The 12,889-nt window shown below is 41.5% G+C and overlaps 1 protein-coding gene across 1 annotated transcript; it reads right to left on the bottom strand.

Annotated features, from left to right (window-relative positions):
* Nucleotides 1-1,537: 1,537 nt before the first annotated feature.
* Nucleotides 1,538-12,041, bottom strand: rbm24a (RNA binding motif protein 24a). Its single transcript, XM_069681848.1, has 4 exons — nt 11,612-12,041; nt 10,333-10,456; nt 9,929-9,983; nt 1,538-4,152 (listed from the first exon to the last, which is right to left on the bottom strand). The coding sequence occupies exons 1-4, from the start codon at nt 11,777-11,779 to the stop codon at nt 3,801-3,803; spliced, it is 699 nt and encodes a 232-aa protein (XP_069537949.1). The 5' UTR covers nt 11,780-12,041; the 3' UTR covers nt 1,538-3,800.
* Between the last annotated feature and the right edge of the window lie 848 nt (nt 12,042-12,889).

The raw sequence follows: 12,889 nt of genomic DNA, 5'->3' as shown, positions 1-12,889 counted from the left end.
GAGCTACACTGGGTGACCCTTTGCAATTTAATTGGGCTATATCATGAGGTCAGATGCTATGATAGCTGCTGATTTCGTCCATAAGGCCTTGTTACGTCAATGATGTGTCATGATCACCCATCTACAGTATGAGAGCCAGTTTCATGTTTCACCAGGGACAAAAATACACCCTGTAGCCGAGGAAAAGAAGGCAGAGACACGGCAGCACAGTCTTCATAACCTGAATTATTCATCAGACAATGGATGAATCATTAATAGACTGAGTCTAAGGACACTTTATTATGTTTTAGTTGTATCCATGTGAACTGTGGGCGTGACGGTAATCTGAGATTGCTTCACAATGATGAGGAGCAGTGCAACATCTGACAACTGTCATGTTGTTGTCACCTTTCAGGCAGAGAAATAGGACACAAACATATCCAAACTCAAATAAAAGCAGGCTATGGAGCACCATAATGTTTAAGACATGTAATGAATAGGAAATAATTACATGAATAAATTGTTTAAAATATGGATTTGAAAAAATAATTTGCACAATAATTTAAGAAAATACAAAAACTCATCTTGTCAGAGTAAAATAGTCTTTCATCAAATTTCTTTTTGTAACATTTTTAAAGGAGTTCATTTACCAGCTAACAGTTTCACGTGCTACCTGCTTCTAAAGCTAGCTAGCCTAAATGCTATGGGGTTGTAGCCAGTTTTTAGCTGCTATAGCAGCCAAAATGAAAATGACCTCTACTTCTGCTGTAAAGTACACAAACACATTAACTAAACTCTGCTATAATTCAGCTTTACAAGGCTGCACAGGCTACTAACCTAGCTGGCTAACTAGCTTGACTTGATTATGAGCCTAGGTTTATCACACTGCATCAGCGTGAAGACACAGCTCTAGCAGCTAACGCTAGTGAGTTAATTCAGCTGTGTTTTGACCTTAAAGGTGTTACTCATACAAAACTCTGGGCACAAAATAGGCTTTGTATGTCAACAACTAACGATACTAACAATGTCTTCACTTGAACACTAAGAATGCTGAGTCATAATCCAAACTCACAGCGTAGCCTTGGTAGATAGCCAGCTTTGGCAGCATTAGCAGCCCCATTAAGCCAAAAAAAGAGGGAGAGGTGTTTTGGTCACTGTGTACTGAGTTGGGGTTTTTTCAGCTTGTAGTTTGTGGATTCAGAATTCTTTTGACTTTGTTTTCGCTCTCGCTAAAAGATGCTAACTAGCTATATTTGCTAGCATTATTGAGCTTGACAGTAGAAGCAGTGGGTAGTTTGTGAAAGATGAAGGGTCAGTAGGCTTAAACAACATAGTCAAGGAAAGTGACCTCATGAAACAAAGTGTCATTATTATAGGTGACAATTTTTAATTAAATTGAATTAAAGTCAGAAAATAAGTGTGTGGTTCATTTCTACTTATTACCATAAGAGACGTGTTTTAAATTCACATGACATGACACTGAACCTTAGTGTAATTGCAGCCCTCGTGAAAATAAATGTCACCAAACATTTTAAATATAGAACATTTTATTCCAATTTTGAGTAAATGTTGTTGAAATTCTGAAGTAAAGGTTTCAATATCAACAGGACCTTTGCATTTAAATAGTAACACTTTACATGCCTTCATCCAGTGACAATGAAAAGCTTCCTTAAAAAGTTTTTTGTCATTTATTTTTCATATTTCCCTTGTAAGAAATAGTTCAAGTATAAAAATTCCCAACAGTGTAAAATAGCCCATCTGATGAATAGTAAGCAAAAGGAGCACAGCTACTGAAACCTCGACGACAACTATACATTCTAGTGGAGAAAGCAGCATTTTTGCTTATTTTTTGTCAAAATTATTATTGTTTTTCCTCTCATCTAAACACAGAAGAGGCAGAGTACAATCTGCATGCAAACAGGCCTGCATTTAAATAAAGTTTCCTCCCTACAAAAAGGCATAAAGGCATCGAAGTAATATTTGATGTCATGTTCTAAAGAATCAAAAAGATAAAAAATAAAAGTACAGTGCACATAACAGTATCTTAAATAAGTCCTACATCAACATTTTGGTTGAGTATGTTAATAATAATAATAATTATAATAATATTATTACTAAAACTAATCAATAACTTATATATGCCTTGAGATGAGTACATAATAATATTATTAATACAGTACCGCCACTAAGTCTCTACTCTCAGAGCGTCAACGTAGTCAACCCTCAAAAATAAATATCTTAAATAGTAGATTTCTTTCTTTTTTTCTGTTTTTCTCTTAAATAGCAGTAAAAATGTAAGGCACACAGACCAACGTAACGTCAAAGAGTCAAACCCCCCATCCTCTTCACCCCACCTGGTGTTCTTGACAGACAGGAGGCAGGCCAGTTGTTGGGGTGGCTTTGGTAAAAGTGTGTTTGTGTGTGTGTCTGTGTGTGTGTTTGTGGGTGTATACCTGACACCAGACTACAGCAGCACAGAGGTGGAAGTGCTGACAGCTGCAGAGCTGAATGACCGGTGGGGTGGGGGCTCTGCTTTGGGGCTCTGTGCTGGGTGGAGAGCTGTGAAGTTGGTTCCCAAATGGGCCCGACCGGGGATTAAAATGTGACAGCTCAACAAACGAGCACAAGTGATGCGTTCTTTCCAGAGTGATCCGTCTGTGTGGCACTGGAGCGGCTCTGTCCACCCCCACCAGCAGCTGCTCTCGCCCTCTTTCTTTCTTTCTCGTTTTCTTTCTCTCCATCCCAGAGCCACAGAGACACACAACTGTGCTGCCTTTGTCTTTCACTGCTATGTGTGCAACTCTGGATGCATGTGTCGGTGTACGTGTGAGTGACTGAAACATGTGGAAAAGCAACTGATTTAGTGTTTCTCATTGTCTGAAGCCGTTTTCAACCTCTCTCCTTTTGTCAGTGCGTGTTTTGTTTGCCAAGTCCCCCTTTTAGTCCAAGAATAGAGTCAGAGTTGATGACATTTTCAGTTTTTTTGTTTTTTGTCTTTGTTGTTTTGTCTCCTGGTGATTTGTTTGCTTTGCATAGGTCAAGAGGTCGAGACACAGAGTAAAAAAAGGGACATTCAGCATCAGGAAGATAAAAGGTAGTTCTTCAAATATGTGTGACACGACGAGTTACGACTCCTCGACTTCCTGACAGAGGTCACATTATAATAGCTAACACTTTGGAAACGGTTCCATTTCCCTGATTATCAGAAAATATTAACTCCAAAATATGCACTTGATAAGACAAAAAAAAAACAAGAGCCCCCAATGTGTAACAATAACAATAATAAATATAAATGTTATGAGGGCATCAAATAACCGAAACACTTGTGGAAAACCACAAGTGAAAAAAAGAACAGTTTCCTACACTAACGTTAAAAACAGCAATAGGACTTAAAGGCTTAGTTCAACACCTATACCAACCACAGGGATTAGTTCCTGCATGTATCTCTAGAAATAAGTACTCTACTACAATGATAATAGTAATGATAATAATAATAATTGTAATAACAACAACAATAATAATAATAGTAAATCTCTTTCCATTATTTGTTCTGCAACTTTTTTTCGTTTTCTCATTTTTGGTTGAAGCACAGCAAGTTGGAAAGTTACTGTAAAAAGTTCCCACCTCACCATCATCATCACTACCAGCACCATCATCATCATCACCATCATCATCATTAAAGCAACTCTGCCTCTGAGTCGCTGACACGCCCACCCTCACGGCCACTCCCGCTTCCTTTTCCTTCGCTGCTCCTTCTCGGGACCAATCTGTGGCTGGGGGTGGGCCCTCTCGCTCTGCATGTCCATTGGTTGCAGTGGCTGCTATTGCATGCGGTCAGCTTGCAGCTGCTGAGGCTGGTACTGACCGAAGGCTGCGGCTGCAGCGGCCGCTGAGCCCGGGGCAGCGGTGGCTAAAGGCTGCTGGACTGCGTAGCCGTAGCCGGCAGTAGCCACGTAGCCTGCGGCGGCAGGGGATGCAGCGTACGGATACTGCTCGTATGCAGCGGCGGCTGCAGCGCTGGCTGCGGCTGCAGAGTACTGCGCGTAGGCAGCTCCGGTGTAGTCGATGTAGGGGGAGGAAGCGGTGGCGGGTGCAGCTGCTGCAGGTTGCACATGAGGGATGACCACACTAGGCTGAACGAAGGCCTGAGGGTACACATAGTGGGCCGGGATGCTGTGAAACAAACACACACATGACAGGTTAGCGTCATTGATCAAGTCTGACAGTATCAGCACCCACCCTAAAACCCAAAACTCCATCACACTGCGGCCAAGCGCCCTCCCACCACCCACCACTCAGCCCCAGTCCAATCCACCAGTCAAGAACACCAAGGAAATGCCTGCTAGTAGGGATTAGAACAATATAGGGTTGCCAAAATAGAAATCTCTCTGTGAAAGGAAGACTGGAAGGTGAGGAAAACTTTGAACTCCCAGAGCTGTTTAATTTCTGGGTCACTGGAATCGACTGAAAATCACATTTGTATGATAACATTTTGAGGCGGTGATGATCTCATGTTCTGTGTGGGAAACAACATGGGAACCGGTTTCATGATTTCTGTCGTGGTTAGTTTTGAGTTTGTGTTTGTGGAGACGGATTTAAAGAGGCAGAGGGAGGCCAGATGACAAGAAAAACTTTGGGGCAATTAACCTGCAGCTTTTTTTCCCGTCACACGTGGATTTGGCTCTGGTGCCGTCCCGAGGGCGAGCGGGCGGGGGGGAGAGGGAGGGGAGGCTTACAGTGCGGGGGGTTGGGGGGGCGGGGATGCGGACAGAGGAGATGAGACCAGGGAAGCATTGTGAAAATGTCACTGCCACTTTGACAGCTGGACAGTTTTCAAAAAGGGACGCTGCTGGCCATTTCCCCCTCTGTGTCAGGACAAAGAGCCGGGGAGGCAGCGGGGGGAGCCGGGACTAGGTTAGCACCCAGAGGGATGTTTCGATTAAATAAACAGTTATGAACAATGAGCACATTTGCCCTCCATGACATAGCCTTATCCCGGCCCCAGACTCTATAAGGCCTGGAAACTTAGTCGGACAGCAAGCGTGAAGGGAGGTTTTAAATAGGTGGAAAAAAGAGAAAAGCTTGATAGCTTTAGGTCTTATATCAATTTGAGTTTTTGATGTCCTGAAAAAAAAACCTTCCACTTTAGAGATGAAAGAAAAGTCAGCTAACTTTTATTAAAATGGAATGAGAAGCATCAGGTTCAGAAATAACTTGATATTCGTTGCACAGGACTTTGGTGACTGTGGGTGCGTTTGTGTGAAGGTGGCTCAAAAATCTGTTGAGAGAAAATCATTTAATCAGCTGATTCTGCATAAGTGAACACCATGTGGTCGCTTTTTTGAGTCTGGATTGGGAGAAAACAGAGCAGGTGCAGAACATGTCAAAGGTTGAATGGCAGGATCTATCGTGGCAACCCTATTGTCAGCACTCCATTATCCAATCCAACCCACATCTCAACCCAAAAACGGTGCGCCAGGAGGAAAACAGGAAAAACAGCAAGGCGTCAGAGAGGAAGAAATAAGGGAAAAAAAATAGTCCGCCTCGACTAGACTGAACACAGAAACAAAACAAGGCCACGGCACAATCACTCAACTGACACAAAAAGAAATAAAAGAGGAAGAGGTAAAGGGAGTAACTGGGTAGAAGTGGAGGTTTGGTGTGGCTGTCAGTGAAGGGCAAAGGTCAGGCTTCACACATACATTTTACACAAACACACACACAGGTTAGACCAACTTTTTCTGAATGACTGAGGGTTTTTTCCTAAGTTAAAAACAGCATTTTTTCCCCCCATCACGTGATGCTGAAACTCCCCTTTAATACCCTCCACTAATGTAATTCAACTTAATTATTTTAGAGGACGGACGTCTGAGGTAAAAAGTTAAATCACTGGATGGTTCACCAGCAGCAGACTGGGAGGAAACCCTCATACTGAAGGTTAATGACACCCAGACTGACCATTGTCCAACAAAATCAAACAAATCATGAATTTCAAATATCCCAAATAGGAAGGTAATTTCACCGGGCTGCCAGCTGTTTAAAGAAAAACTTTTAGTCTCCAATAATAAATGCTAACTTAAAGGGAAACTTTAAGTTCATAGTAGGTATGCTAAGTATGAGGAACATTTGTGGAGAACGGGAGATGCGCGTATTACGATAAAACCAATGTCGATCAGAGCTGAAGACTACAAGCTCAAAATGTCAAAAATCAGGGGGTGTGGAAAGAAATTAACTCGCTAAACCTTTGTGGCCGTCTCCCTGATTGAGACTCAGGTTACATAAGCTAGCTTCTACGTAACTTCCTGAATAAAAACAGTGGATTTTGAGGCCACTAAAATAGGAATGCAATTCTATCAGAGTAGTAATTCTTTAGCTGTCTGTATAAGACCATCTCAATTCACCATACAGCAGCCATTTTCCCCTGATGTCACTTTTAGGGTGGGAAAACAACATAGTTTATAAGCTATTAGCTACCATATTACAAATGCTAACGCTAGCATTCAATTGGATAGGATGGCATGAATTCCTAGCTAACAGTAATGTTAGCAAGATTTGGTTGAGTGCTAACATTAGCTGTTGTGACAGCATTTCAGCTTGCACCCTGAGTCTGTTGTCAGAGAAAAATGGCCGCTGTGTGAATATGGTGACTTTTTACCAAGCTTTCAGTTGCCAAATTTTTAATAGCAGCTATTATACATAGGTGACTGTGGATGCTGTGGCTCAGATAGAAACTATTTTTTGATTGTGTGACATTTTCAAAAAGCGCTTCCAGTGCTATGTACTCCATGTCCCCACTGCTACTGAAATCTAACTCTTAGCTCACTGCATTTTTGGTTTCAACTTTGCCGTCTCCAGTTTCCCACCACCAATGTATCCATGGGATGGTCTGGTAGATCAATGCAAACATACAAGCATCTGCTCATAGCCACACACATGAAACTAGCAGGCGTTTTGGCCATGGGAAGGAAAGCTCTGGCCGAGCAATCTAATATTGTCTCTGGATAAAAATGCACCCTCTTTCCCCTGGAGCCAGTCATATATCAAGGAGATAAAAATATCACTGTAACTTTGATGCTGTTTTGTGTACCTTCAATACATATGACCACTTGTTCTATATGTGTGTGTGTGACTGTGCTGTTTAACTGGAATGCGGCATTCACGCAACCCAGCGGTCATTAAAGTTCAAGGTTAAATAAAGTTTCTCTGCCGTCGTGCTGCTGTCTGCTGAGGGACAGAGTGCAAGTGCAACCTCTAATGTGTGTGACGTGAGAGGTTTGTGTTTGTTTGTGCAACATGAAAGTATGATAGAGTTGCTCATAAGACTTGTTTTCATGACTGAGACCAAATGGACCTGGTGTCTAGTTTTACCTAACACACAGCGAGACTTCAGTCAAAATCCAAATAACTAAAGCTACAAATTACACACCAATACCTACAGACCAAGTACAAAACATATTCAAGCTGCAATCGAATCAGTATTTGAAAGTACGCGGAGACAACATTGTAAATGTAGAATACATTTTTAATTTAAAAATATTGATATGAAAGGTTTGAAACATGCTCTACAATTCTATCAAAATAGTTTTGTGATGTTTGAGTTTGAAGATTTTCAAGGGCAATATGCAACAAATCTTTCAAACATAAGATGTTTCAGGATGTGGGTCTTAACATAAAAGCATTTTCCTATCAAAGATATAATATCATCTACCTTCTCATTTGGCTGATTTTTAGAAGTTTTAGTAACATTTTCCTTGAATTTTCTTTTTAGATGCTGTTTCTTGGTTAGTCTTATGACATTTGTGAGTTACTGATTGTGGTCACTCCTTAATATTGGTTCTTTTAGACCTGAGTGCTTATTCACTGACTGTGTCATTGAACCAATTCAACCTCAACCCCTAATATCTCTCATGTGGTGTTCCTCAAGGCTCAGTCCTCGTTCCCTTACTATTTTCCTTCTACATGCTTCCAGCGGGCTAAATGATTCAGAATCACAGTATCTAAGTTCACTGCTATGCAGACGACACCCAGGTCTACCTCTAATCCAAACCAATGACCAGATTGGTTCTGCTCCCTCACAACAGGATGATATTAGAGCATGGATGGCTTGCTACAATTACCCCCCAAACTCCAGCAATGACGCAACCCAAGCCCTCACCCCTTCTTCCAACCTAATCAGACCTTATGCAGCAAGTCTTGGAACATCAAAATGTATCAAAATGATTGTGCAGAATTTTTAACATCTAAATCAGCTTATATTATCAAGCCTAATTAGCCGCCAAATAAAGGGAAGTCCTGTACTGTACTTTATAAATCGTCCGACGTCACTACACTCAAAACTTGTCCTTGCTTTCCACTTATCAATTTGTCTCCAGCATGCTTTCAGTGCTGAACTGACAGATTGATTAGTGCTCAAACTTGTTTTGCAATCGGCCAGTACTTTTGCCATTAATCAACTTCCATATGGAACATACAAAGAAAGCTTTTACTTTTCATGGGGCCCCTAAAACAGCTACTCTGACCCCATTTTAATGGCCCCCTGCTTTGCTTACATGACAGATAGAGACCATCCCGCGCCGTCACCAGACCCCCCCAACACATACACACACACACAACATGGAGCTTCATGCGACTGCAGCGTCAGCATTCGGGGCTTTGTGTGGCACAATGGGTGCGCTTGTTTTCCTTAACACCACGGACCCATGTGACGAAAGCTCGCTCGGAGAGAATGAGAGAGAGAGTGAGAGAGAGACATCCAGACATTTGTTTGTGTCACACTGCAGACAAAGACACACACACACAATAAGAGCACATACTCATATGTACCAATGCAACACATATATACTTCCACATACACATTTCTCCTGGTATAAGGTGCTATCTGACCTTCTGTCTGTTTGAGTGGTGTGAAGAAGAGCAGAGACCAAGAGAGGTAGAAACAGGAAGGAAGACAAGAGAGTTTGAATGAATTGACAAAGTGAGCCAGCAGTAATTTGGAAAAACAAACACTGTCATAGCGATTTTGTTGCTGCTAAACGTTGTGTTAATGTAAGAAACTTAAAGTAACACCAGGAATATGCTAAAAGCACACACAAGCAGTGATGGGATTTGTTATTTTGAGGGAATAATGTGAGGAATGAGGGAAAAAAACTAAAAAATCACACAGAAAATTAACCACTCAGTCCAACAAGACACATTAAACAAACATCCTGTTAAACACCCACAAGCTAAAAGCAATAAAAAAAAAATCCAAACAAACTTTGCCCTTCCTTTGCAAAGTTAACACGCTTCCACAAAAAAAAGGAAAAAAGAAAAACACCCCAAAATTCAATCAATCCAGCTTTTTTTTTTTTTGTCATTAAAGTCAGAAAGCACACGGTTTAGCTAACAACACCACTTCATAACCGCACACAAAGCTCTATTCAAATAAAATTAAGAAAAAGGTCAAAAGAAACCCACGTACATGCATCTATAATCACCATTTTGAGAGCTTGTTTGTGTGTGTTTGAGTCTACAGGTTATTCCTTTGCTCTGATCTGTGATTACGCTCGCAGAACTATTCCACAAACCAGCAGAGTTAGCTTAACCGAGAGCGAGCCTGTCGGACCAGAGAAAGATAGATAACATTGAGTCAGGCTGGAAGTTTCCATCATTGTCCACTCGGCACACACACACAGACACACACAGGAGTATGTATACACACACACACACACATACACATTTTTTTTTTTTTTTACAAACAGGTAAACCTAGAAAAGGCAGTTTGCCTGGCTGCAAAGCTACATACAGCCTAGTGTCCACCTCTGATTATCAGCCATCAATTATTGTTTTGGGAGCAAATAATCAAACATTAAACTGAAAGAAGATACAATTAAAACATGTTAAAAATTCAGTCTTTTCATAAATAATGTGTTCATCCAAACATTCCTTTAAATAGCTCATTGGTACTTACCCATAAGGCCTTTGGATGAAGGCAGGGTGAATTTGGGGAACACCAAAAGTAAAACCTGCAAAACAGAGGAAAGTGAATTCAAGGAGCTTAAGACTAAAACATCTTAATCTCCTTTTCTTTACTAAAAAAACATGAGCAAACATGTTCTTTCAACTATCTCAAAAACAAGCGAGCCCTGAGGTGAGAATCAGGAAGGACTGACTTGATTTTCTTGTTTGCTGCTTGGCCAATTAAACGACTCCGCACTCCCAAACACGGTGGGAACAAGGACACTTGCTATGTTGATTAAACACACTATCTGCTATTCAAAAGACCACATCCGCTACTGTCTGTTTGCACATTTTGAAACACATAATTCAGTAGCTTGATGCAATAGAAATGTATGCATCTTTGCATTTCTGTACCTGGCTGCATCACCCGAGGCTTGGCCCCCAGGTAGGCCAGGTTGACGTTGGCCTTCCTGCCGTCGATGATTGGGTTGGGGTCCTTGCAGGCCCGGTCTGCAGCCGAGCGGTCCGCCATCGTCACCTGACACGAGTAGGAAGGAAAGACACACAGAATGAGAAAGATGTGTCTATAATCATTATCAAAGCATTGTGTGTGTGGCGAGTATTTGGCTGCGTACACATCCATCACCCTCACGAGGAAGTGCTGAAACTATCAGAGCCAGGCTGTTAGATGAGACTGACAGAACACGGCTCCATTTTCACTCCTGATGCAACTTTCAAACTTAACTCAGTTCAGAGCTTCATCAGCCGGCAGCTCTCTTTTTACATCTGACTTACAGCTGACTGATTTGAGTTGTGAGGAGAAAATGAAGTAAAAGAGGATGAATGTGATGTTGCTGCAAGAATTAAGAGAGAATTGAAGCAGACATTTGTGTTTTACTTGTTTAAATACAGATATTTGTGCATGATAAGGGTGACTTTATCTCCTTTATGTGCTAAAGTAACTTCTTACATATTCTTTAAGGCCAAGTATTAAACATGATAGATTTAATTAATGGTAAGGTTGTAGATATTGTATTGAAAATAAGATGGCAAAAGGGACCCCCAACTCCACAGGGGTTTTATGTGTATCTAAGGAATACTCTAAAAGTTTAGCAGGTGTTAGCATTATTTATACATTCAAAAATTGCTCAATAAAGGTTGGGAGAAAAGACAAAATAAGGTTGGTGTCTATCACTTTTGTAAGCTGTCCTGTAACATACATATTTACGCAAAAGTTAATCATGTAACTGTAAAAAAGAAGGATTTAGTGTAGCGTATTGAGCTTCCGGTTACAGCTGCCTCTGAAATTTTATGACAAGTGGGAGTAAAATGTTTCACCAACTGTTACAGGCAAACTTGTAAACATCTCTGAGATGATGAAACCTCCTGAGAAAGCTGCTCTGTCACATCGAGACATCATCGTGCGGTTTCACCTCAGCCCACCACAGCTGTCAGCTCGCTCCTGAACGTGTCAGGGCGCATACCGAGGCGCAACAAGTTGGTGGGCGCGAGATTGCAACAGAAGCTGGTGACACATTTCAGCAGCACTTTCTTATCAAAACACAAACTTCCCATAACGAGTGCAAGAATGTTATGTTCGTCGTGACGTTGTGACAGACTGGGAAGAATGTTCCCACATGCGTAAAAAGTTCGTGTTACAAGTGATAGACGTGTTATTTTAAGTGATACTTACGAAGCCATAACCCCTGGACTTTCCGGTCTGCCTGTCCGTAATGACCACCGCTTCTTCAATCTCTCCAAACACCTCAAAATATTTCCTGAGACTTGAATCCGTGGTGTGGTAGGGAAGCCCCCCGACAAAAATCTTCGTATAGGTCGTGTCCTTCTGCGTGGTGTGCATCGTTAGTGCAAAATACAATAAATAGGGAACAGTAAAAAAAAGAATAGTGCAATGTCTCCTTATCAATGATTCTTTGGCTGAAGGGAGAGAAAGAGAGAGATCAGCTGGCTCTGGAACTTTTCAGAAGAGAAAACAGAACAAAAAGTCGACAAAAAAAAGAAGCCTGGAGGTAGATTTATCTTCCGACAGTAAAGAGGAGAGTTTTAATGGAGCGGATTGTCCCACAGAGACCATCAGGTGTTTCCAGCTCTTCTTGGTTAACTCTGCTGTCTAACTAAATAGGTTTGGGACCCATTCCTAAAAGCGCTGCTGCTTAACTCCACCCAGCTCTCTGCTCCATGTCTGTGCCCGCCCACCGGCGCGCACGAACAGCTGGGAAACCTGCGCGCTGCGTGAAACACTGGAGCTCCTTCACGAATAAGATCCGGGCTGCTTTAACTAGAATCACGTTTATTAACCATCAGGGGCGAAAAAACTCAAATTTGCCCTAAGGTCTCTATATTGGCAGGCAGAGATCGGGCTTCCTGCAAAAACAGCTGTTCAGCAGCAGTAGCGAGCAGACAGACAGGTGCAGACAAGACAGTCCATTTGTGGGGGTTGACAGAGTTTTGGCTAGTTTGTGGGTCTACAGACAGTTATAAGACAAACAGTCAGGCTCTTAAAGCTTTTGTTGTTTGTTTTGTTTGTCTTTGGCGTCTTAATTATACTGTAAGATCATAATTTCAACCGTGTCCACTGTCATATCTGACTAATTTTAACAAGTTTTTTCTCCAGTTTATCTTTTAGGGGTCTCTGAGATATAGACGTTTAGTGGACTCAACCATAATCGTTTTAAAAAAGGTGATAAGGGGAATATACTGTATGTATAGATCTGAGGAAGATCTTGGGATATGTAGTCCCCGTTGATGTTACGGTCCTGTATCATTGGGCAAGCAGAGAGGAGGTGATAACAAAGAGGAAGCTGAATTTTTTGTCTATATATAAATGTGGAAATATATTAGATAAAAGTATGACTTTAAAAAAAGGTGGCGATCCTATTTAAGCAATGAAAGAAGCGAGACGAAGTTCAAAAGTGACAAATGCTCCGTGCGTCATGGAATTACGCATCGC

The sequence above is a fragment of the Semicossyphus pulcher genome, unplaced genomic scaffold (assembly GCF_022749685.1).
Source record: "Semicossyphus pulcher isolate SPU_LCO1_2020_fin unplaced genomic scaffold, fSemPul1.0.p SCAF_5, whole genome shotgun sequence".
Classification (NCBI taxonomy): domain Eukaryota; kingdom Metazoa; phylum Chordata; class Actinopteri; order Labriformes; family Labridae; genus Semicossyphus; species Semicossyphus pulcher.
This window is presented reverse-complemented; position numbering and strand designations above follow the sequence as displayed.

Bases quoted from the DNA above. Each gene is read 5' to 3' on its own strand.
- rbm24a (XM_069681848.1), bottom strand. From the start codon at position 11,779: ATGCACACCACGCAGAAGGACACGACCTATACGAAGATTTTTGTCGGG. The intron at 10,457-11,611 runs GTAAGTATCACT...TACTCGTGTCAG, and splicing joins AGTCCAGGGGTTATGGCTTC to GTGACGATGGCGGACCGCTC. The intron at 9,984-10,332 runs GTACAGAAATGC...TCTGTTTTGCAG, and splicing joins GCCTCGGGTGATGCAGCCAG to GTTTTACTTTTGGTGTTCCC.